This window comes from Numenius arquata, chromosome 15 (genome assembly GCF_964106895.1).
Source record: "Numenius arquata chromosome 15, bNumArq3.hap1.1, whole genome shotgun sequence".
Classification (NCBI taxonomy): Eukaryota; Metazoa; Chordata; class Aves; order Charadriiformes; family Scolopacidae; genus Numenius; species Numenius arquata.
In genome coordinates this window covers 13,658,472-13,680,970 of record NC_133590.1, presented here as the reverse complement: position 1 = coordinate 13,680,970, position 22,499 = coordinate 13,658,472, and the positions used below count along the sequence as shown (strand labels likewise).

The following is a 22,499-nucleotide window of genomic DNA, read 5'->3' as shown; positions in this document are numbered from 1 at the left end:
CCTACTTCAGAAAGTACCAGACTATTTCACTGCAATAGCTCAAAGATTAAGCTGCTTTCCAACAAACTTTGTGCGATTTTAATCTGGAAGCGATCGACAGCTACTGCCAGCACATCACTTGCAAAGACAGCATGGAATCTGAATGGTAATACTGCTGAGGAGATGCAAAGAAGCGATTCTGAGATTCCAGGCTGAGTTCACCAAACATGAAATATGGGGGGGGGGAAGAAATTGCTACTGTAGTGGTAAACTGAGACAAATCTCAAGTTCTAAAGCACAGAACGAGGCAGTGTGCTGCTCACCCACTTCAGGGATTTATCAGCGTTCATAGAAGGGAGCGGACAAACAATACTGTTAGGTGGTAGGTATCACTGCTGTATGTTCTATTCTTCTTTATTGGTAAATATTTGTATGGCACATAATTGTGCCAATAGACAGTAAGTAGCTCAAGACCCTAAAGGTTAATGATGTTTAAATTACAAAAGTGTAAGCATTTACTCATACAATTTGTGTAGAGAGCACTTGGAGTACCCACAACTTCAGGGACAGAAATCTTTTTAAAATAATAGTGGACGTTGCTTCTTTGGAAAGCAAATATGGGTTCGGAAGGTCCACTGCTCTCAGAAAACTGAGGCCGTAGCTACTGTGACAGACCAGAGTGGAGCTGTGACAACTCCACACCCTCTGAGGATCAATTCCTGGATCTCTTTCCGGCTCTCCCAGTGAACAGCTACATGACTATACAGAACTGCTTCATCTTTCTGTGTCTCTGCTGCTCCAAGAAGGGCAGGTGACACCACACTACCCTTCTTCGAGATCCATGGACAGAAAGCACAAAGAGAGTCAAACGCAAAGTCAAACGAATAGATATTTACACAAGAGTTTGTACGGTTTATTTGAAAGTCTCTTTCTAGGAGTAACAGCTCTTTTGCTACTGCACGTCCTGAAGGCACAGCAAGCCTTGAAACTCTGGATATTTGCACAGCCTGTGCTAAGCCACACTTCGGTTTCCTTCTGTAACAAAGATTTCCTATTCCTCGTTGCACACACACTTTCAGATGGCTCTTTGTAAACTCCTAACTGTCCCACACGAACCCCCGCACGCTGAATTGCTTTACGGTTCCAGTTCCGCTTATTCTCCTTGCAATCTTCGCCTTGTTAGACTCTCCAGGTATTTTGTTTTAACACGACTGTCCAGCTGCTCCACAGCCTCCCTGCTCCTCAGATTTCCGTTGCTCTTTTCAAGAGCTCTGTAGAAAGTTGTGCTAACAGATGCGCTATACTGGCCAAACAACAGGATGTTGTAAATGTCCAACTACTGTGTGCTTTTCATATGGATATGCTAATGGGCACGCTATCAGCACAGGGCTGTAAATGCAAATAACAGAGCACAGGCTGAGCATCTTTTATGGGTGTTTAACCACCTTCTGTCTTGTAAGAGACCAGCTCCCTGCTATTTGTAAGATAAAAAGCGAATAGCTCACCTCGTGTCAACGCTGTGTAAATCAATTAAAACAATAAGAGCACAGTACACAGGCACTGTTAAGGCTGGCTCCAGAAGAAGCCTTTAAGTCACCGATGAGCTTTCTGATCTTGTCCATGGGCTTTCTGATCTGCTCCACAGCATCTGCCAGTTAACCATACACACTCGGAAGAGATGCGTTTTACTTGACTCTTGTTATAAGGATTTTTTTAAAAAACAACAACAAACATGCCACAGTAAACTAAACAATCAAGAAACATCACGGGTCAAAAGTTTTAAATGGCCAAATTATCTTATCAAGATGCTTTTGGATTTTCTAGTCACCCACCACTCCCATATACCCACCTAAAGTTAACAACAACAGTCACCGGTGGATTTAATGACATTCCTGGCACCCTGGCTGTGGGTTAAACCAGGGGTGCCAATGCCCTCATGCACACGGGTGCCTGTCTGCCACAGCCTGGCCGAGTGACAAGAAGGATTCGGATTCACCTTATCATTACTAGGGCACAGAAGGAGGTCTGCTCTGTGCAACACATACTTCTGTGCTTCATCCTTTCTGTGCTTCACCCTTTCTGCCTCCAATTCCCTTTCGGTGCACACCGAACCCTAAGATATTTCACAGGTAAGACTTATCAGAGATGCAGGTATACTAGCTATAAATAAAACATTCCCAGTTGTAACGCTTAGTGCTTCATCACAAGTTATATCACTTGGAGAGTGACTACTGACACTTGTCTCTACAGCACAGGGAAGCGTGTAACTGAATGTCACCTTTTTCAGGATGTTTCAGTGTCCATCAGCTTCTTTGCTCATTTTTCCCCTCCATATGATTGTACTGCTACCTAAAAACAAACAAACAAGAGAGAACTGCCCCCCCTACAGCCATCATAAATGCAAAATAGGCAAATTCTGCTGGCAGAAATTACATTACTACTCTCTCAAATAACTGAAATAACAGCATCACAGAATTTGGCTGAAAACAACCAAAATAACGCAACAAATACAGTTTTAGAGGAGTTAAAATGGCTTCAGTCATATGAAGCCAACAGCAAATGAAAGTGTTTACTTATGATTTTTATTGGTGTGTACTATGTGTTGTTACATAGAGTTAATTGCTGTAATGGTGTGGGAGATGATGTAGCAAGACAATCTGAAGAGAAGAGGTCAGCCGTCATTATGAGAGTTCATATCTATAGTATGGTATTTAAGACTCTTATTGGACATACATAAGCACTAAGATTTTAGACATCTCTTTTAGCAAAAGAGCATATAAATTTGAATTAGTAATAAAGTACCCAGCTATCTGCAATTATGATTCTTTAATTGAATCAAAAATGAATTAATTAAAAAAGGAGCTGCTTTTAGCTTTAACCCATCTGCTTGAAACCACCGAGCTGTACTATGACGCAGACACAAATATTAATGACCAACTGGCAATAGGATAATGAGTCAATAAAGATTTTAAATGGTGTGAGCTAGAACAATTACCAACCTAATAGGCAGATAAATAAGGCTACTTGACTTTACCCAAGGAAAATGTTTATTCTTAAACACTTACATTGAATGACCTGAACACAATGCGTTGGTTTGGTTTTTTTTCCCTTCCTGGCACTTTTCCATACTCGCTTCTGCTGTCCCCAATTTCCACTGCTATGACCACTGTTTCTCCATTGCTTATTGTCGTGAAACTCCTCGGAGCCCACATATGCTGAAAACAACCATCATGTTCCCATCACACTCACAATGAAACAAGCCTCGTGCATGGAGCTGCAGAGAAGCCCCACAGACATTTCCAGTATTTCAAGAGAAAGCCTGGAATATCTTACATTTAGCCCAAGGCCGGAGTTTTACTGTTGTTTCATCAGCATATTTCTGACATTGCTGTAAGTTGAATTGCAGTTTATGTTGCCTCCACATGGGAGTTTTCAGCAAATGCAGTGACAAAAGTTATTAAATAACAGCCTGCAACTCAATGGAAAATAAAGTTTAAAAACCTAGGAGGAAAAAAACGAATATGTCAAAAGCATCTGGCAAAACGTGATGCAGATACTGTTGAATATGTCCTGGTTTTTAAAGGAATGATTTGATTTCTGACAGTAATTACGTCACTGTTGTTATTTATGTTTGGTTTGGCCATGCCTGGAGGCCTCAGCTACGATCTGGGCTGCCCTGTGATATGCACTGCACAAATGTGGTGTATGCGGCGGTCTCAGCAGAAAGTGCCAGTCGGCAAGAAATGAGGGGAGGGTGGTAAGACACATACTCCTCGAAGACGGAGAGCAGGAGGAGACTCCCCTCCACCGACAGATTGGCTGGCACAGGCATCAGCCCTGGCTTCAGTGGGAAGCAATATCACCAGGACAATTTGAGCGAGGCAAGAAGGAAACCCAGGGAAGTTTAATCCTGGCAGCGCCTGCCCCTTTGCAGTCAGAAAACAGGCTGCTCTACACACCAAGGAGAAAATAAAGGCTTTTTCTTGCTACAAACCTCTTCTCTTAGGATCTCTCTTGAATCCTGAGCCTGTAGCATAGCTACGGAAAGGCACGAGAACAGAAACCACACTGAAATATTCCATAAAGAAGACAAAGAGGGATGGGAACAGAAGTCATACACGATCCCATGGAAAACCCACGTGCCACAGGATTTCAATACAATGTCTTTATAAAAGCAACTTTTCCCTCTGCCCAATTTCACCAAATTCCCTCAGAGCGCTGCTCTCCTGTCAGCCATCCTGGCACCTGTGGCTCCCTCTTGCTGGCTGGGGCCAGCTGGGCACCACAAACGGGCCAAGAACCTCAATAAGCCTTAAACTCACTTCAAACACTGCTTTTTGACAGCGCTGGAAGCTCTGATCCTGCAGATGAAAACAGAAGATTCATCCAGTGATACTTTATGTGCTCGCTACATGTATTTCAAGAAACATGAACACAGATATCGTTTAAAAAAAAAAGCAGCAAAGACTTCTTTTATTATGAGTGCACCTGTTCTCCAGTTCTGCCTTTTCTGTGGTGGTTCCACCAACACTTAGGCACGTATTTAGCTGCATATGATTAATTTTAGTGATTTCAGTATTTCTTCCTGTGTATCTCCCTGCTCAATAAAGCACTCGCCACAAGTGTGTCTGTGCTGCGTGGCCCGTCCCAGCGGACAGAAGCCTCAGAGGCACTGGCGAAGAAGGCTCTCAATGTTTCACACCAGCTCAGTATTTCGACATTTAAAACATTTCAAGTGGGGTACACGCAGCAGCACTTGCCACATGAAACAGATCTGCATTTTCTGCAGCAGGTCAGTGAAACATCACATAGAGCCAAAAGGCTCTTCTGGAAACCCACAACCTCCTCCAGCAGGGCAGAGCCACAAATCAATACATGTCTTTAAACAAAGATGGCCACATTGCTCTCCTCTGGCCTCATCCTGCTCCTCTGGTCAAGCAGGGCCCATACAGACACACTGGCAAGTCAAACAAATTAATTAAAGTTAGTTAATTTAAATAAATGAAATCCCTGCCTGTTTCGCAGTGATTACTTAGCTTGTGTTAACTGGATTATGTTGCCCAGTGAAAAGCGAGGGAGTTCATTACCTGTGGGCACTGGCGAGTAACTCGCCACAGTACTTTGGTTTTGAGTCACTTTATGAGCCGGGCAATCATTAACTGCAGCACTGAAATTCTGCTGGGTTGCAAGTTCTCTGTAAGAAGTCCCAGCTAATTTGCCAGCAAAGCCAACCAATTTACAGAAGCACCATGCCAGTGCAGCTGGTATTTTTTAAGTGATTACTGGGAGGACGTACCAGAACTCCTACATACTGGCTGCTCCTGCTACAGGTGCAACAACAACAGTAAAAACAAAACCAAGCGGGATGGGATGTGCCTGGGGTGCTCCTGCCTCCTTTCCGCATCACCCCAGGGCCGGCAGATCCACAGGACACTCTCAGTGCTTAAACACACCTAGAAAACACCAATGTGCACCAAAACGTTCGCTTTTGCGGTCCCATCCCACTCTATACAGCAAAGAGGGGGGGCTGCGCAGTCGGGGTGGTTTTAAACCCCGATGGCCTTTGGGGGTAGCTCCAAAGCCCACACCACATGTTTTGGGGTGCCAAGCCCCCCCACTCCCCTCAGGCCGCCAGCCCCGCCTCGGCCGCCGCCGCCGCCGCCTCCTCCTCCTCCTCCCCCGGCGGGGTGGGCCCGGGCCGGGCCGTACCGTGCCGTGCCCGGCCGAGCCGCCGGCACCCACCTGCGCACCGCCTCCACCGAGCCGGCGATAGGCACCCCGCCGTCGCCGCCGCTGTCGTAGAGGACCCCGCTGACATCCAGCAGCAGCCCCCGCACCGCCCGCGCCCAGGCCGCCATCTCTCCCCCTCCCTCCCTCCTTCTCAGCGAGCCAGGCCGGGCCGCGGGCGCTGCTGGGAAATGTAGTCCGAGGAGGGGACTGGCTCCGCCCCTGCCCCGCCTCTCATTTGAATTAATAATTTTTTAAAAAAAAATACACCTGAGACTGGAGCCCCTCTGCTGTGAGGACAGACTGAGAGAGTTGGGGGGGGTTCAGCCTGGAGACGAGAAGACTCCAGGAAGACCTTAGAGCCCCTTCCAGTCCCTAAAGGGGCTCCAGGAGAGATGGGGAGGGAGTTTTTAGTAGGGTCTCTTGAGGTCGGACAAGGGGTAATGGCTTTAAACTAAAAGAAGAAAGATTTAGACTAGATATAAGGAGGAAATTTTTCACCTTGAGGGTGGTGAGACCCTGGCCCAGGTTGCCCAGAGAAGCTGTGGCTGCCCCATCCCTGGAGGGGTTCAAGGCCAGGTTCATCCCTGGGAAAAAAAAATCTATCCTCTGAAATATACATGTCACCTGAGTCAGATGCTGTGGAAAGTAAAGGCAACATACGAGGAATAGACATATATAAGGAAGAAATCTTTTACGCTGAGGGTGGTGAGACACTGGCCCGGGTTGCCCAGAGAGGTGGCAGATGCCCCATCCCTGGAAACATTCCAGGTCAGGTTGGATGGGGCTCTGAGCAGCATGGTCTAGGCAAAGATGTCCCTGCTGATGGCACTGGGGTTGGACTAGATGGTCTTTAAAGGTCCCTTCCCACCCAAACTATTCTATTCTATTCTATTCCATTCCATTCCATTCCATTCCATCACATCACACCCTGTACCACCCTGGGTGCCTCCGTGGGTCTGCAGGAACTGAAGTGGGCCAGGATTTGACCCTTGGGGAACGAGGCACTGATCCACACAGCAGCAGGAGCCTGACGAGACCCACGTCAGCTCAGCCGAAAAGCTGACGGGGCCGTGCCCTGCCTCGATGGTATCTTCTCATACGTGCCCAGCGCTTCATAAAGTGAAGCGAGAAAAAAGTCACTGGCTTGTCATATAAAGAACTGAACCGATCCCCTGCGTTTTACAATCACGGATAAGATTTTATCAACGGTGTTCCAGCTTTACAGATAATATTGTTTTCTCCCTCGATAAAGTCAGAATGCTTTCGCATTGCTAATACTATCAATAACGTGCCACGACTCCCAGAATATTTAAGGAGCTGCAGTGGAATTACAGTCCACTTTGTTTTAAGAAAAGCAGAGGAGCCTTGGCAGCATTGATTTGCATCACCGTTTCCGGAACAGCCTCCGGCTTCTCCTTAAAGATAGTATCTAAACTGTGAAATTCATTAAATAGACCCAGAAATGGATCAGGTTATTTAAAACAACATCACTAATGGCGCAATATCTCAGCTGTCTCCACCGATAGTGAACATTGTCTTGGACAGTGTTATCAGTCCAGGACACCCGCTATGAATATTGATCCGCAGCTTGTTACAGCCATCACTTGCCGTCAGGACAGGTCAGGGTTGAAACCCACCTCGCATCAAAGCAATTTAAAGACAGCACTCGGGCTGAATGTTAATGCTCAGGCTGGGAAACGGACCAACTTCAAACAGACTGCTAAAACTAATCCATGAGCGCGTGCCTTGCCGTGTGTCCCTTCCTACAGGCGTGTCTGTCTGTAGCTTGGTGTGCACACACGTGTGAAACCCATGATATCCAAAGATTTCACTAGTTCACAAATTAATCTCGGTGCTACACTTTACCTTCTCAGCTCCTGCAGACACGACAACTCAAACAGAAGTATTTGGAGTCTCACATAGATCAGATTAGATTTTTTTTTTTCTTTGAAACATAAAAAATCTCTGGCACTGCCAAGGCTTGCGAGCATTCTTAAAATAGTGAGCCATGCACTTAATTACCGTATGACAATAGTTATGATTTCTCCATATGATTTGAAAGTAATATTGCGCCACAAAAAGAATCGTGTTTCAAAAACCTTAATAGGATATATCCATTTTCCATCATATCCATTTTCTTTACTTGATCTCACTTCTGAAGCAGGCTGTCCAGCGCCCACAACCGCTCCCCTCCCCTTCCTTCTCCTTCTTCTGCACTTCAAGGAACTTTAAATACACAAGCAACACTTGAGGAGCACACAGCAGTGTTTTCTAATTCCCACTGCCTTTATTTTCATGCAGGGAGCATCCCCAAAACTAAACTTTATTGGTCTGTAGCTCTAGTGTGTGAACTCCTCAGGGCAGAGCTCCCTTCTCTTCTACACGCGTGCAGCATCCACAGGCCAGTGCCAAATGGGCTCTTGGATGCTGCCACCACATAATTAACACTAACAATTACTTGTAATCACATCGCCCTGCACATCTTCATCTCATCTTCCTGCTCTCCCGTTATCTTAAAGCCTACGCCTTTGCAATGGCAAACAGAAAGCCCAATTCTGCTGAGGCTGAGACACCTGTAAAGAGGAGGGGGGCTGTGGTCTGCACCTCTTCCTAGAATAAAAAGGAATAGGAATTTTAACTTCCTAGGAATAAAAGCAGGTGGAGTAGCAGATTCCCACCCAGGGCTGCCTTCCCCGGCCCCCTCTGGCTGAGGGCTGCCCCATCATTTACACCTCGGCCTGATTTGTGGCACCAACAAACACAGAACTGCAGGAGAGGGGAAAGCTTCCCCCTGAACGGGTACAGACGTACAGAAACCCATCGCTACAAGTTTTTAATAAGCACGGCTGGCTAGGAGTGGTGGTGGTCATGGGGCTGGTGCAGGCCAGAGAGGTTTCACCTGCCATTGCCTACCCTGTCCCAGCTACAGACAAGGAGGCATTGCCACTCTGGGCAAAGAAGGTTCATCAGGGGGCTGCTCAGTGGGGCAGGTACTCCCCCAGCACAGCCGTGCCTCAGTTTCCCTGCCTATTAACCAGGAACGGTATGAACACCACGAGCGAATGGCAGGACTTAGACCCAGCCCTTGGCCCAGAGCCTGACCCAGATTGACCCTGAGCTGCCCCAAAATGAGAAGCTGCTGGTTTCTCCCTGAGGACCACGGAGCAGTTTCACATCTGAAACAGCGGCCGCTGGCAGAGGGAGCGCTTCAAGCCTGCTCAGCGCAGCAGGGGGATGCAGGAGCCCCCCTCTCCTCTCTGGGTCCCTCTGAGACATCAGGCTCGCCCCGCTGGACCACCACCCAGGGGCTGCAGGTGGGTCAGCGGAGGGACAGAGGCAGGCGGTGGCTCTCTGGACCCCGGGGGACAGAAGCCGCCATGTGCGGTCGCATCCCTGCGCTGGCAGAGGATCCGGGTCTGGGTGCCAGGGCTCCGGACCGGCCCCCAGCCCACCTCGCCGCGCACCATCCCCCCCCTCCCACCCTGGGGCGGGTAACGGGAAAACCCCGTCGGCGGGAGGTTGGGATGGAGGGATGGAAGGATGGAAGGATGGAAGGATGGAGGGAGCCAGCGCGGCGGGGAGGGGGCGCGGGGGCGGCGTGCCAATGGCTGCGCTGCCCCCTCCTCTGCCCCCACCCCGCCGCCGGCCCCTCCGCCCTCCCCGCCCGACCCTCCTCCCCGCCGCTCACTCCGCGCCGTGCGGCTCGGGAGGCGGCCCGGCTCCGCGCCCGGCGCAACCCTCCGCCGGCTCCGCGCTGGGAGCCAGCAGGTCTCCGGGAAAGCGCGGAGGGCTGGGGGGGGGAATGCCGGAATGCCCGGACCGAGGGGCCAAGGCGGCCCCCATCCATCATAAAATCTCCTTCTCCATCTTAGACATCCTGGATCCCCAGAAATTCAGCAGGAGACGCGAAGCGGCCGCGGGGAGCCGGGGCAGCGCCCCCCGCTCCGGCGAGCGGGAGAAAAGTTTGGGAAGAGTTGAAGTAGGAAAAGACGCTGCTGCTCCCGGCAGCGGGAGGAATAAACTAGAGGCACATGGTAGGAACGCGCTCGAGTTTCTCCGGCCGGCGCTGGCGGGGCGAGCAGGTGGAGGAGGCGCCGGCGGAGGGGGACCCTCGGCCCCCCGAGCCCGGCGGGGTGCGCTCCCCGTGCGGGGCTCCCGCAGGAAGATGGAACGGGCATCGCGGGGGGAATGGGGTGGGGACGGCGACGGAGCTGGAGCTGTATTTTAAATCTCGGTGATGCAGAGGGAAAAGTTCTCCGTGTCCCGTCCCCCCCCCCGCCCCGGTGTGCGGAGCATCCTCCGCGTCCGAGGAGGACGGGGCATCCCCGGGCGTGCTGCCGCCCCATCCCGGATCCCGGCGGCTCCCGCCAGGGCACCCCACGGGGGGTTTCCAACCCCCCCCCCCCCCGGGGCGGGAGGGATAGGCTGCCCCCGGCCGGCCCTGACCGGGTAATTGCTCAGCCCGTCCCCACCGGAGGATGCCTTAGCTCCCGTTGATCGATATCCTATTACCGACTCCCGCCTATCTCCTGCCCGCAGCTTGCAGGTGCCCACTTCAAACCTCCTTCCCCTGGCCTGATCCTAACATTGTTCGATTAAAACTTACCTTTAATAGATGACATCTATCGATCTGGCCCTCGCAAATCTGAAACTCCATTAGCGCGGGGATGGGGGGTGGGGGTGGAGGGGATGGTGGAGGGGGAGGGAATTTATTTCGCTTCAGAAGGGGACTTTAATAACTTCTTTTTTAATTGGTAAGAAATCCATATCGACGGTTCCCCCCCACCCTCCGCCGCGGATGCGATGGCACAGCGGGGAGCGCGGAGGGGCTCTTGCATGGCGGGTCCTTTATTTTAACCGGTTGCCCTCATTCTATCACGTTTTGGGGGGGGGGCAAGGGAGGGTGTGATGGAGAAGAAGAGCCGGGTTTCGAGGGGTGATGGAGAAGAAGAGCCGGGTTTCGAGGGGTGATGGGAGAAGAAGAGCCGGGTTTCGAGGGGTGGCGAACGGCTGGGCGAGGGGCGGGAGGAGGATGCGCGGCCGCCCCCCCGCCCTGTCCCCCTGACGAGCCCCGCCATCTCCCCTCAGATGCGCACTCCCCGGAGGAGAGCGGCGCCGAGGCAGCGGGGCAGGAGCGCGACGAGGCGGGTCCGGCCGGGGACGGCACCGGGAGCGGGTCCGGGACCCAGCCCGCCGCCCGCCCGCCCGCTCCGGAGGAGCCGGGCTCGCCGCGGGGCTCCCGGCGGCGGCGGGCGGAGGCGGGGTGCGGCAAACCGCGGCGGGCGCGGACGGCGTTCACCTACGAGCAGCTGGTGGCCCTGGAGAACAAGTTCCGAGCCACTCGGTACCTGTCGGTCTGCGAGCGCCTCAGCCTGGCGCTCTCCCTCAGCCTCACCGAGACGCAGGTGAAGATTTGGTTCCAGAACCGACGCACCAAGTGGAAGAAGCAGCACCCGGGAACCGACGGGGCGGCCCCCGCAGCTTCCCCCGCGGCGGCGGCGGGGGGCGGCGGCAGCCCCAGCCCACCGGCTCCCGGCGCTCTCCCCTTTCAGACTTTCCCGTCCTACGCCGCCGCCAACCTCCTGGTCCCGCCGGCCTCCCCCTTCCCGCTGGGCGGCGGAGCCTTCGCGCCTTTCCTCGGCCCCGCGTACCTCGGCCCCTTCTACGCCCCGCACCTCTGAGCCGGGCCGGGGCGGGGGGGCGGCGGGGCCGAGACCCCCGGCCCGCCCGGCCCCCGGGCACGGCCCTCGGCCCTGCCCAGCGGCTTCGCTCCTGGTGGTTGCATGGCGATTTGAAGTGTAAGGTGGTTTTTTGGGTTTTTTTTTTTTTTTTTTTTTTTCCCTAGTCGTCGCAGCAGCATGTTTAAGGTACATACTTGGAGAAAAAAAAAAAAAAAAAAAGCCACTGGATTTTATTAGCACGTTTGAGATGTAATTACAGGCACTGGAGATGGGAAAAGTAACCCTCTTTACACATGCCTGACACTAATTCCCTCCAGATTCTTCTCCGAGTTGCTTTTTAAAACACTCCTCGTTGCCGTTTGGCTTGCCAGCACATGTCTCAAACCTGGAGAGCTCGGGAGCACTCGTTACTGTGCGGTTATCCGGGTGCTGGTACAGGCCGCTGTTTCACATCCCAGGGATGCTCGCCGGTGAAGACGTCCCCAGGCCCTCCTTTTGCTCGTGGGACTCGCTTGTGCCCTGTTTGACCCACGTTTCATTATCATTTCTGACTTCTGAGCTGAAAACCACCAGGTGTCCAACCTGGAAGAGAGTTTTTGTCCGAGGAGATGGAGGGAACCGCAGCTCCGTGTCATCGGGCGACGAACAGAAAATCTGCCCGGTCAGTGGGAAAGTATTCAGCTGCTGCTAATGTCCGCGGCCTCCTCTGCATTTCTTTCCAGCTCATCCCCAGTGACTTCAAAGGTTTTGGATGAGATGTCTAAAGATCATTCTTTTTGCAGAGAACAGTTGTTCTTGCAATAACACAGCATTAGCGCCAAATGAGGCAGAAAAGAAAACATAAATCAGAGAAAATGATTACATTATTCATTGCTTTAAAAATGGGGCATTTGTGGTAGAAAATAAGTAAAACGCCGAATTTCCAGCATGCCGAGACCTATTTTCCATAAGAGAGAAACACATGCTTTTTTTTTTTTTTTGCTTTTTGGAGCATTTGTTAGAAAGGAAAATCACATTTCATCTTCATTGTTACAAGCACCGGAATGAAAAGGAATTTTAGCTGGGGGCTTATCCGTCCCCGAACGGACGGGAAGTAATTGGTTTAAAAAAAAAATATCTGTCTCATGCAGTTTCACAAATTACTACAACACGCTGCTCAAGACTGTATCCCCTCGGTCTCTTATGATGCTTTAAAGTACACATTAGCTCTCCAACCAAAAAACTTAGCTCATAAATCCTATCTAGCTCTTCTTGTGTTTGTCTAAATAAAAAGGTTTTTTAAATTATTTCGTGTTGAATTGTTTTTAATTGTACTCGGACGAAGCGGTGTTTGCTTCCTGGACAGCTTCCCTGCTGGGTAGGGTTCTCAACAGTGCCCTGTGTTGTGTGCCAGTGGCTGCGGGGGGTACCCCACCTCCTGTGGGCCGGCCCCGAGGAGGGGCTTCGCGGGACACCCCCCCGGCAGAACTCACCCTCCTGACAACTTCCAGCTTCGCCGGGAGCAAAGGTGTGAAACCCTCAAGGGCTGGCCTGGGGACCGGTGGCTGGCCAGTGGGCAGGCTCACTGAAATTGCCTACAGCTGCCTTTCCACACCGGCAAGGTCGTCTTCGGTATCTTCTTGATAATTTGCACAGCTATTAATAAAATAGGAGGTTCGCCCCAGGTCACGATTTTGGAAGTCAGAACTATTGCATGCGTGTATTTACCTGCAGGTTAATTGAAGTAACTTCTTAACTCTAGTTTGATGTAAGTTAGAGTTACAAAGGACTGGGGTCATTACATGCTCCGGAGCTGCCTTGTTTGCTGGTCACTGAATCATCAGTCCCGGGTGTCTGAGCCATCAGGATGCAGCGCTGCTCACAAACCCGCTCTCCATTTCTACCTGCCTGGAGTCAGTCAAGGTCTCAAGCCCGGCAGGAAGGGAAAGGCTTTCTCGCAGGCTCCTCTAGTTCATTTTCCCTGCCTCAAGTTAGGACCTAAGTCCTCTTCACCTCTTTGTGGCCTTCTGCTTGTGGTTGTGATCCCTGTGCATGCAAAAACCGGTTCTTGACTTCCTTTGGCTGTCACTCTAAGATGTTCCCAGAACATGAAGCGGTTGGTCACCTGCAGAGCACTGAAATCTCCGGCGGAAAAAAAGGCTGGTGCCATGTCATTTGTCATATGATTAGTTCTCTTCCTTAAGAAGCGTAAATCGTAGGAAAAAATACAGAACATTACCAATCAAAATAACTCATAGTATAAATTGTCTCCTCCTTTGAGATGCAGTTTTGCTGTTCATAAGCCTTTTCAAGCTTCTGTGAGTTGCTGGCAATTTTGCCTTTGGCAAAACTATGTGAGCTTTATAGGAAATCTGAACACTTGATTCCTATGCAAGAAACGCCAGCCCCTTTTCCACCACTCCGTTTGGTCACTTCTATAGTCCTGGATTCACGAAAAAGGTTAGCAATTAATTCCAGAGAACATAAGAACTGTGGTTCCCACTTTGCATGGCTTGCACCTTGCGCAGGACTGGAAGGCTGGTGCATAGCAATAGGACTGCAGATTTTGTGGCACTGATCCCAGGCCACTAAAGATTTTCTGGCCAAAAGTTTCCAAGCCCATTGGTCAGACCCTTCCCCTCCTGCTTCATTGCCGGGGCGGCTGCTCGGGTGGGTGATCTCTTTGGCTTCTAGTTAGGGACGTGGAGACTGGCTGTTTATTAGAGCTGTAATTCAAGACAGCCTTGGAAATAGCAATTGCCGTCCAACACCGCATTGTCCAGATTATGCTATTCGCACTGGTAACACTTTTGGAAATGCCCCACTGTGTATCCATTATCTCTAACAATTCTGAATACAGCAGTATTTTCAAGCACAGACAAAAATTGACTTTACTCACAGCTCAATATAGATGTTAAAGGGAATCACAAGTAAGTCCCATGTGTAAAAACCAAAAAAAAATGCATCTATATTAAATTAAAATAGTTTGGAATTCAGATGTTTCAGGGAGAATAGGAATGTCAGTAGCCTCCCTCATTCCCACCATGTTGTCCGTAATAGCAGTGTCTGCAGTGATCTGGCACCAACGGCTTGGTTTCAGCCTGCCCAAACTGGTGACTACTGGGTCATGCAGCCCTAGGTAGAGCTTTGCTTATATTCTCTGCATTTCTATTCCAGAATGTAACACGGCAGGTAGGGCACGGGGCCTCAAATCTCACCCTTGGCAATGGCAAGTACTTGGTGCTTAATAGGATGGCAGAAAAGCATATGGTGTGTTTCAGCTGTAGAAAAGGAAAGCTCTTGACTCATAGAGTGTTCATCTCTGGACAAAAAGCTTAATTCTTGTTTTTTACCCTCTCTCTGCACAGGCAGTATTAGTGGTCCAAGAATCTCAAAAGAACTTCGGAAATCAATTTACTTTAACCTGATAATGAAAGAATTATGTGGGGGAACACCATGACATCACAGTTAGGGAAATGTTAGAAATGTCAATTTAACTAGACTTTCAGAACCGTATTTAAAAAAAAACAAACAACTTCATACAGTTGGGTTTGCAAAGGCTGAAGAATAGACCGAACAATTAAATACACTGAGGAACAAAAGATAAAATATATTTATTGAAATGTCAGTGACCAAGCTTTTTTCCTGAAGAAAACCAATATGATTCTTTGTGAAATACATGACTGGAAAATTAAACTGAAGTCTATTTCCTCCTTCCCTCCATCCGTCTTCTCTCTCCCCATATTATTCGCTAGAACCCCTGTAATAAGCCCTGTGCTATCCACACACAGGCTCCTGAGCTGAGGATAGAATCTCCTGGTTTGCACCTGTGGACTTTTTCCTTACTGAGATCAAGCAGAACCATTTAGAGAGAGGCAGGGGTGGCCCAAGACAAGGAGCAGGCAGACAGTGAGCTCAGAGGCTCTCTACTGCTCTACTGCTCCCTGCTTCTGCCAGAACAGTTCCATCAGAAGAAACATGACCACTGATTTTTGTTGTCACAGTGGAATGTGTAAGTCCCACCTCCTGACGGCAGCACAGGTTGTATTTATGATGAGAGGTATGTGGCAATGTCTTCTAGCAGATGTCCTCTTGGCCACCCACAAAGAGACACCCGTGTTGTGTGGCTGACACACAGAGGATGCAAATGTGGAGATTTGCTGTGGCTATTCCCTTTATCAACTGCCCAGCGGGCTCCGGATACCGGTCACTGGCCTAAACTAACTCCTTGCTCTTGCTACTGGGAAGACCTGACATTTCAAATTTACTTACTGCGGGCTGGATTCCAGCTTGCTTTTTTTTTTTCTGTAGGATATGCATGAAGCAGGTTGAGTCCCTTTTAAAGGTGTGGATATCCAATCCTACACCGTATTACAACAACAGGTACGTGCAAACCCAGTCTTGGGATACTCCCTCCAACAGCCAGACCCTTTTTATTGTTTACCACATTTCATAAAACAGCCCAGATACTATCTCTGGGAATCTGCCAGTTCTACACCACGTTCAGAAAAGCAATGAAAGTCAAGGTACCCCTGTGTTTATCAAAGGCCTCACAAAATATAACAGCCGATCTATTAAATGCCTCATCAGCCTGCTAAGTGGTCAGGTGACTCAGGAACGATTGAGAAGTGTTGCTTCGGCCCCGTGTACTGGTCACGAATGAGATCAAAGTCTGATTTTCAGCAGTTTTACAACTCACAGGCAGACCAGACGTCTAGCAAAATATTTGGTGGGTGAGATCTTCTTGAAGAAAAATTGATAATAAGGTTCTTGCATCACTAGACCTGAACACTTTTTTTTTTTTTCCCAGTATGACCCCATATCAGCTGAAGTCACCTTGAACAGACCTTTACACACTTTCTTGACACGAAAAACTCATGTTCTGGGCCCTATTTCCGGTAGTGTGCTCAGTAGAAGTTTCTGGGAAGTGATGATGCGTGCAACTAATTTATGAGCTGCATGTTACAGGTTTGCTTTAGCCTCCTAGTTGACATCTTTGCCATTTTATTCACAGGAGCTCTTCTCTTTTGTGGTTGCTGAGACTCCTGTAGCAACAATGCCTTTGCTTACTACTGTAGCACAAATATTAAACTCAATTTCTCTTAAATTTTCCCATTCAAACACTGAAGAGTTCCCAAGCTAGCTTCTTTCTCAAGTTGATCATCTAATTTTCTATAGTCTGTGTAATGCCGGATGAAAAATGTAATTAAAAATGTGGCATTCCATGGGGCTTAGGCACATCTAACACTGCCGAGGATTTCAGTAGTATTCCAGATTCAGGCTTTTCCACTGAGCAGCCTCTGACACACTAAAATACTTTCAAAGATACCAGATCTATGTACAAGATCAATATAAATAAAAGATTTTACTCCTTCTACACGTGCGGATTTGTTATGGTAGCTTTGAGCATGGAAGTTATTTCAATGCTATAGTTTAAAGAAAGGCGGCTTAAACATTAATTTCTTAAAAAAGGAGAGAATGTACAGAGATACATAGACTTTGCAAAATGGGAACCTTGAAAGATGTCAGGTTTTGTATCTGTGGATCTTTAAGCACCTGACATAACAAATTGAGAGTCAGCTGAGTTGAAACCTTGTCCTCTCAGGTTAGGTGAGCTCCGTGATGATGTCCCAACATCCAATACCTTTGCTGACACCTCTTGTTTAGTGTTTGTGTTGTAGCCATTGGACTGACAGCTTTTCTTATCATTCAGCCCCTTCCACTGAATTACACTGAAAGCCCCAGGTACCAGGGAATTCAAGAAATGCTGCATTTCACTGATATTGCTACAGAAGAGCGTTAGTTTGAAGAAACGATAAACGAGCAGCAGAGAGCAAAGAATGTATTAAATGCTTTACTAGTTTATTTGTCCCTTCTAAAGAACAACCATACGACAGTTTAAGAGGAGGTAATTTCTGTCAAGATCTTTCTGCTTTCTGAGGATCTTACTTCCTTTGGCAATATGTTCTCCATATTTCTGGCATCTCAAGTTGTGTGATTTTTGAAAACAATTACTATGAAAGAAATTGTTTTAAAACAGTGGACTTTAAAACATAAAGTCTTTTGTCCTAACATGTATGAAGAAAACCTGTAATTTTCTGAATTATCTGGTATTCTAGAAAATCTAAGACTAGTTTAAAGTCCTGAATGGGGAGGTTCAGGACCTGACAGCACGTCATCCCAGGAAATGACAAGTGGCAGATGATGCAATAGGTTACCTCGCTAATCTTTCACTGCGATGATGCCAAGTTAACGTCTGACTTGGACCAGGCATTACGTAAATTCTTCAGTTTTAGACTGAGTAGCCCTGCGCAGATGAGTGCTCACCATCTAGCAAGATTAGCAAGCTTTCTTGCAGCAATGTCAAACACTTGAAGAGCAGAACATGGGAATGTGCCGTGGCAGAACTTTGAGAAGAGTTTCCCCAGCTCCTGAGATAAAGTGCATCCAGATGTTCAGCGCTCAGTCCTGAGACTAACCAAATTGACAAGATATTTATTCTTATTACACAGTTAGATGTATTTATGTTCATTTCCTGTGTGCTCTCATGACAGTTATAGCTGCCATCTGGGTCAGATTTCAGAAGTCTGGAGAGCAGGTAAAGTCTTTTCCAGAAATCACTGTCCAAATAAAATCCAAGAATGAAGAATGGAAGTTAGGAAGCAGAAGGTCTGCAGGATTCAAATCAAAATACATTTGTACAAGGAAGAAGCAAGCTGACATATGAGGCACTTGAAAGTCTGAAATTCAAACTGACTTTGTCTCAGTCTTTGGATTTTATTTTGCCATTTCTGATTTTTATGCTAGAAAATGCCATTTATCAGGGTCCTGTGGATTCTCAGACTCCTGCCCACTTTCTGCTCTCATGGATCTCACGCTTGGATTGTGTTGCTGCTGGAATTGCAAGTCCACAATTGCAGGTCAAAGTTGCATGTCAGAAATAGAGAAAAATCTTAACCTAGTCACTAGTAAGCTGAAGATATACAGTTTTTTTAATCTATCTTGGTAAATCTGGAAGTTGTTTTTCTCAAACTCTTTCCAGTCTGTGTCTTCTTGGTAGCGTGATGCCCAAGGAATGTGATGCTGACCAGAAATGTATATAGAAAGGCTCTTTCATTTAATTAACTACAAGTTCAAGAAATAGAAAAGCTTATCATTTACCTTTATCACATACAAGTTTCACAGGTAAAACATCTCATTTATGGAAGGCTCTGGACATAGGCATCGATAAGCTGCAAAGGAAAATAACCGAAGGTAAGTTCAAATATTGGCAATAATGCTTAACAAAAGACAGTAACTTAAACTATGTTGATTCTATAATTCAGCTCTCAACACTATCATCTAAAAAACAGAGTATCATCAAAAACTTTGTAAAATAAGCCAACATACAAATCAGGGAGGATAATCTTTAACTATAGCTCAAGCTTTATCTTGCAATAGGAATATCGGCTCTAAGGGTTGTTCGCGGTGCTTTAAGCTGGATTAATTAACATCCATCCAATAAACCAGCACAATTTTGAGGGGGTTATGCTATGCTTTGCCAAACTATCTTCGAAGACATGAACCAAAAAAGAAATCTGTAACTGAAGTTGAGAGGCAGATACGCTTTACATGCATTACAATTTTTTGCTCCTATGTTCTGACAAACAATAACGCGAAATATTATAGCTGTGTTGCAGGAAAGACTAAAGCTTCTTGTCCTTCAAGAAATGTCTTAATGTAGAATTCTGCTGTCTGTAAATAACCAGAATAACACAAACATTGGCCATGGAAAGCCGTTTTTCCATATAAGGCACTAGCAAAAATCAGGTTGAACTTCAGCTCTCATTGATGAAAATGAAAGATTGAAATGTACAAGTAGAAAATTCCTGAAATTCTTTTTGCTGGGCGGCAGCACAGTTCCAACAGGAGGAGAAAGGGTGAAGACCACCCTTGTGGCTTTCCTAGAGATGGGAAGAGGGGTGGGACTGCCTTTCTGCCAACAATGTAGACTTGTATTAGTTTTAGCTAATTATGAACTTGCACCTTGAGCCTCATGACTTGGAAGAACTCCACATCCAACCTGCTGACTGCTCTGGCTCTCGCTCTGAGGTGAGGAACTCTTCCTCTGAGCCAAGTAAGAAACTACTGCTCCATCGAAGAACTGAGCATGGGTGCCACATGCCTAAACGTGGGCTATCGAGACACTTTGGACACTTCCTGCAGCAGATCTAAGACGGTGTTAAGAAAGGGCACTTGAACCTGGCACTAGTGCCTTCAGCAGCTCCCAAGGGCAGCACGTTAATCCCTGGAGCACACTGAGCTCGTGCAGCCATACCGACTTCGGAGGCCAAGACTGTAAATCCCTTGTATTGGCCCTACCTCGAAATAACCACAATAACTGGGATTGCAATTCCTCAGGCTCTTCACATGCTTAATTCCCGATGACTTCAATGAGCATTTCTGCCAGAGACAGAGCTGCAGAATTACTCCTAACAACTGGCATGACTTAACTTGTTCCTTCTTATAACTTTATGGTTTACTTACATGTCACACTGTATTTTCTGGATAAGCAGAATGAATATAATAACCCTCTTTCCTCAAGTAGGTCAAGATTTTCTTATTTTCTGCGGGGCAAATTACTGTAAAATGGGAAAATTTCATGTCTTCTGTTTTTCATATTTTGGTTACTGTCATGTGGAGTCTTTTAGGTAGCTACAGGTAACTAAACAGTACATATTAAGCTGCTTCTTTCCTTTTTTTAAATCACAGGGAATACCGCATCTAGCTGAGAGCAACTGCTTCAAGATCTGCAGTAATAGCTGCCACTGTGCACAATGTGAACAATTTAAAATTTAACTTGATAGCATTTAAAGAAGAAAAGTGGGTGTTTTCTGTCTTGATTGTAAGTGCCAAAAGCAAAGGAGGAAAGAAAGTGAGTCACAACAGGACTACACTGATCCTATATAAAACTCCGATCAAGCTTACATTAAGAAGGGGTTTGAAGACTCTCTTGAGTGTTGAATAACTACATTCCAGTCGACAGTTATTTCCTACTCATAATTCTTTAATCTCAGAAACAGTCCACACCAGCGTTAAAAAATACATGCAGTATCTATACATTCCATATAATGTCTAAAAAAACCTGTTTTCTTCTTCTTTCAGGCCTTGCAGAATCCAAAAGAAAGGAACCCCTTTCTTGCCTGAGGGTTATTTCTTTGTTTTTGAAACTCCGCATCATTTCAGACAAGAATCTGCAGGGTTTACTTGGGTGCATGACTGCTGTTTTCCTGGGAGTGAGCCTGGATGCCTGGCTTCTGAAATCACCTCGCTGGGCAGTGTGGCTCCAGTTCCATGTGGCAGAGCCTGAACCCAAGATTCAGCTCTTCAGCAATTGATCTTGATTGCTTTTAGTTTGCATTCTTTAATGTTTCAGATGTGTATTTTCCTCATATGATCTGTGCTATTTAATCTGCTGGACAAGTTCTGTCCTTTCTACATTTTTCTGCTTCCTCTGAAAAATGTGTGGCTGGATGAATCTAAAACATTTGGAAGTGTCCTTGAGAAAAACAGCATTTAAAGGCAGGTGAAAGGCTGCTCTTGAGTGATAATTCAGTCTATGAAAGATGAAAAGAATGTAGCTCCCAGAATTTTATTTTTGTGGCTAAGTAAGTAGAAGACATCATCAGGATGGCTTCAGCAAACTGGCACAATACCATGCTACTGAAATACCAAAGTTTAAGGAAAAAAAAAAAAAGGAGGCTTAAACCTGCATTTCTTACTCAGGAAAATCCCATTGATCCCTTGGACTGCAAATCCTGGCCCATGTCTAATCAGGCTATTTAATACATGTGAGCGTATGACAAAATCTTGCGGTTTTCCCTGACTCAGATGAACTGGGAATATGTATAAGATTCAAAACAGGTGGGCCATTGCTTATTTTAAATTTTAAAATTAAAATTTTAGGTGTTTCACAAAAAAGCATACCTTTAGCTAGAAATAAAGGGGTTTCGATAACTCCTAAGTAATAACTGCTTCTGGATTTAAGAAACTTGGCACAGTACAACCATGCATTCATTCAACAGACATGACTGTGAAATGTGTTTTGCAATTTAGCACCTAAGGCACAACCTTTTGGTGCTTTATGCATTCTACTTTGGCAGCAGATGTAGGGCACCTTTGTTGGTAGAATTAGAGTAGCAAGAGACATAAATATATGAGCAAATTGAGCCTAACTGTACGTGTATTTACAAAGAGCACGTTATCATCCGTTCTACTCCCAACCCTTGCTGCATCAAGCTGACTGCACAAGGGGAAAATTTTCTCTGAGGGCATTGTTCTCCAAATGCAAAAGCAATGCGGCTCCCTGACATCCAAGGTTTGAGCAATTCGGTTAGAAGATACAAGATTCAGAAATATTTTCAAACGCAGGGTTGCTTTAGTGCGGGGAAGATATGCAAATTCTCTGTACTGTCAACGTAGGCTACTGTGTTTTCTTTGTGGAAAATATAAACTCTTTTCCAGCATTGATAAACTTGTCAGGACAATTTATGAACAAAAAGCAAGAGGCACCCAGAAGTCTTCGCTGCTAAGATTGAGGTTTTGGGGTTTTTTTTCCACCCTAGTGAGACGGTAAGATAAATAGTGAAACATTCTCAGTGGTTTTCTTTTGGATTAAAACTAGCACGTAGGTATCAAACGTACCTCACAGTCCAGATTTTCTGGTTACAAAATGCTCTCTGAGTGTAATTTAGCCTGGGGAAAGGTCAAGGTTGTGCTGGCTAGTTACAGCCTGCCCCAGCTCACTTGCTGGCTCCCAGCTGAAAGCCCCGTGTAAGAGCATGCCAGGCCCTCCTGCAGTGGACCTCACCTCCCTCCCTTCAAAGGCAGCAGAGCGTGAAGACCAGGGCTCGGTCAATGCCACGCCGCCAGTGGAGAGGAGCTGTGCAGGAAGTTGGTGGATTCTCCACGTAGGCAGCAAACACCTGGTACAGGAGCTACATAAGGAATTAATTAGCAAACTTAGGGAATCCCTATTATTTTTCGTAAGCCGCAGACTATCCAGTATAAAAAGGACCAAGCTCATGAGAGAAAAAATAGGACTGGCTTCTACTATCCTCACAGTAGCGCTTCTCCTAGCTCTAGGAGTAC

General features: G+C 47.1%; 2 protein-coding genes across 2 annotated transcripts in view; one reads left to right on the top strand and one right to left on the bottom strand.

Annotated features, from left to right (window-relative positions):
* LHPP (phospholysine phosphohistidine inorganic pyrophosphate phosphatase) overlaps positions 1–5,864 on the bottom strand; it is an 89,339-nt gene extending 83,475 nt beyond the window's left edge. The window contains exon 1 of the mRNA XM_074159052.1: positions 5,722–5,864. Coding sequence (XP_074015153.1) covers positions 5,722–5,837 — 116 coding nt within the window. The 5' untranslated portion in view covers positions 5,838–5,864. The remainder of the gene's footprint in view (positions 1–5,721) is intronic.
* A 3,449-nt stretch (positions 5,865–9,313) lies between these two features.
* NKX1-2 (NK1 homeobox 2) lies at positions 9,314–11,390 on the top strand. The gene is given in 4 exon segments (XM_074159127.1): positions 9,314–9,396; positions 9,398–9,477; positions 9,582–9,743; positions 10,798–11,390. Coding segments are annotated over 4 exon segments (918 nt in total).
* The last annotated feature ends 11,109 nt before the right edge of the window (positions 11,391–22,499 follow it).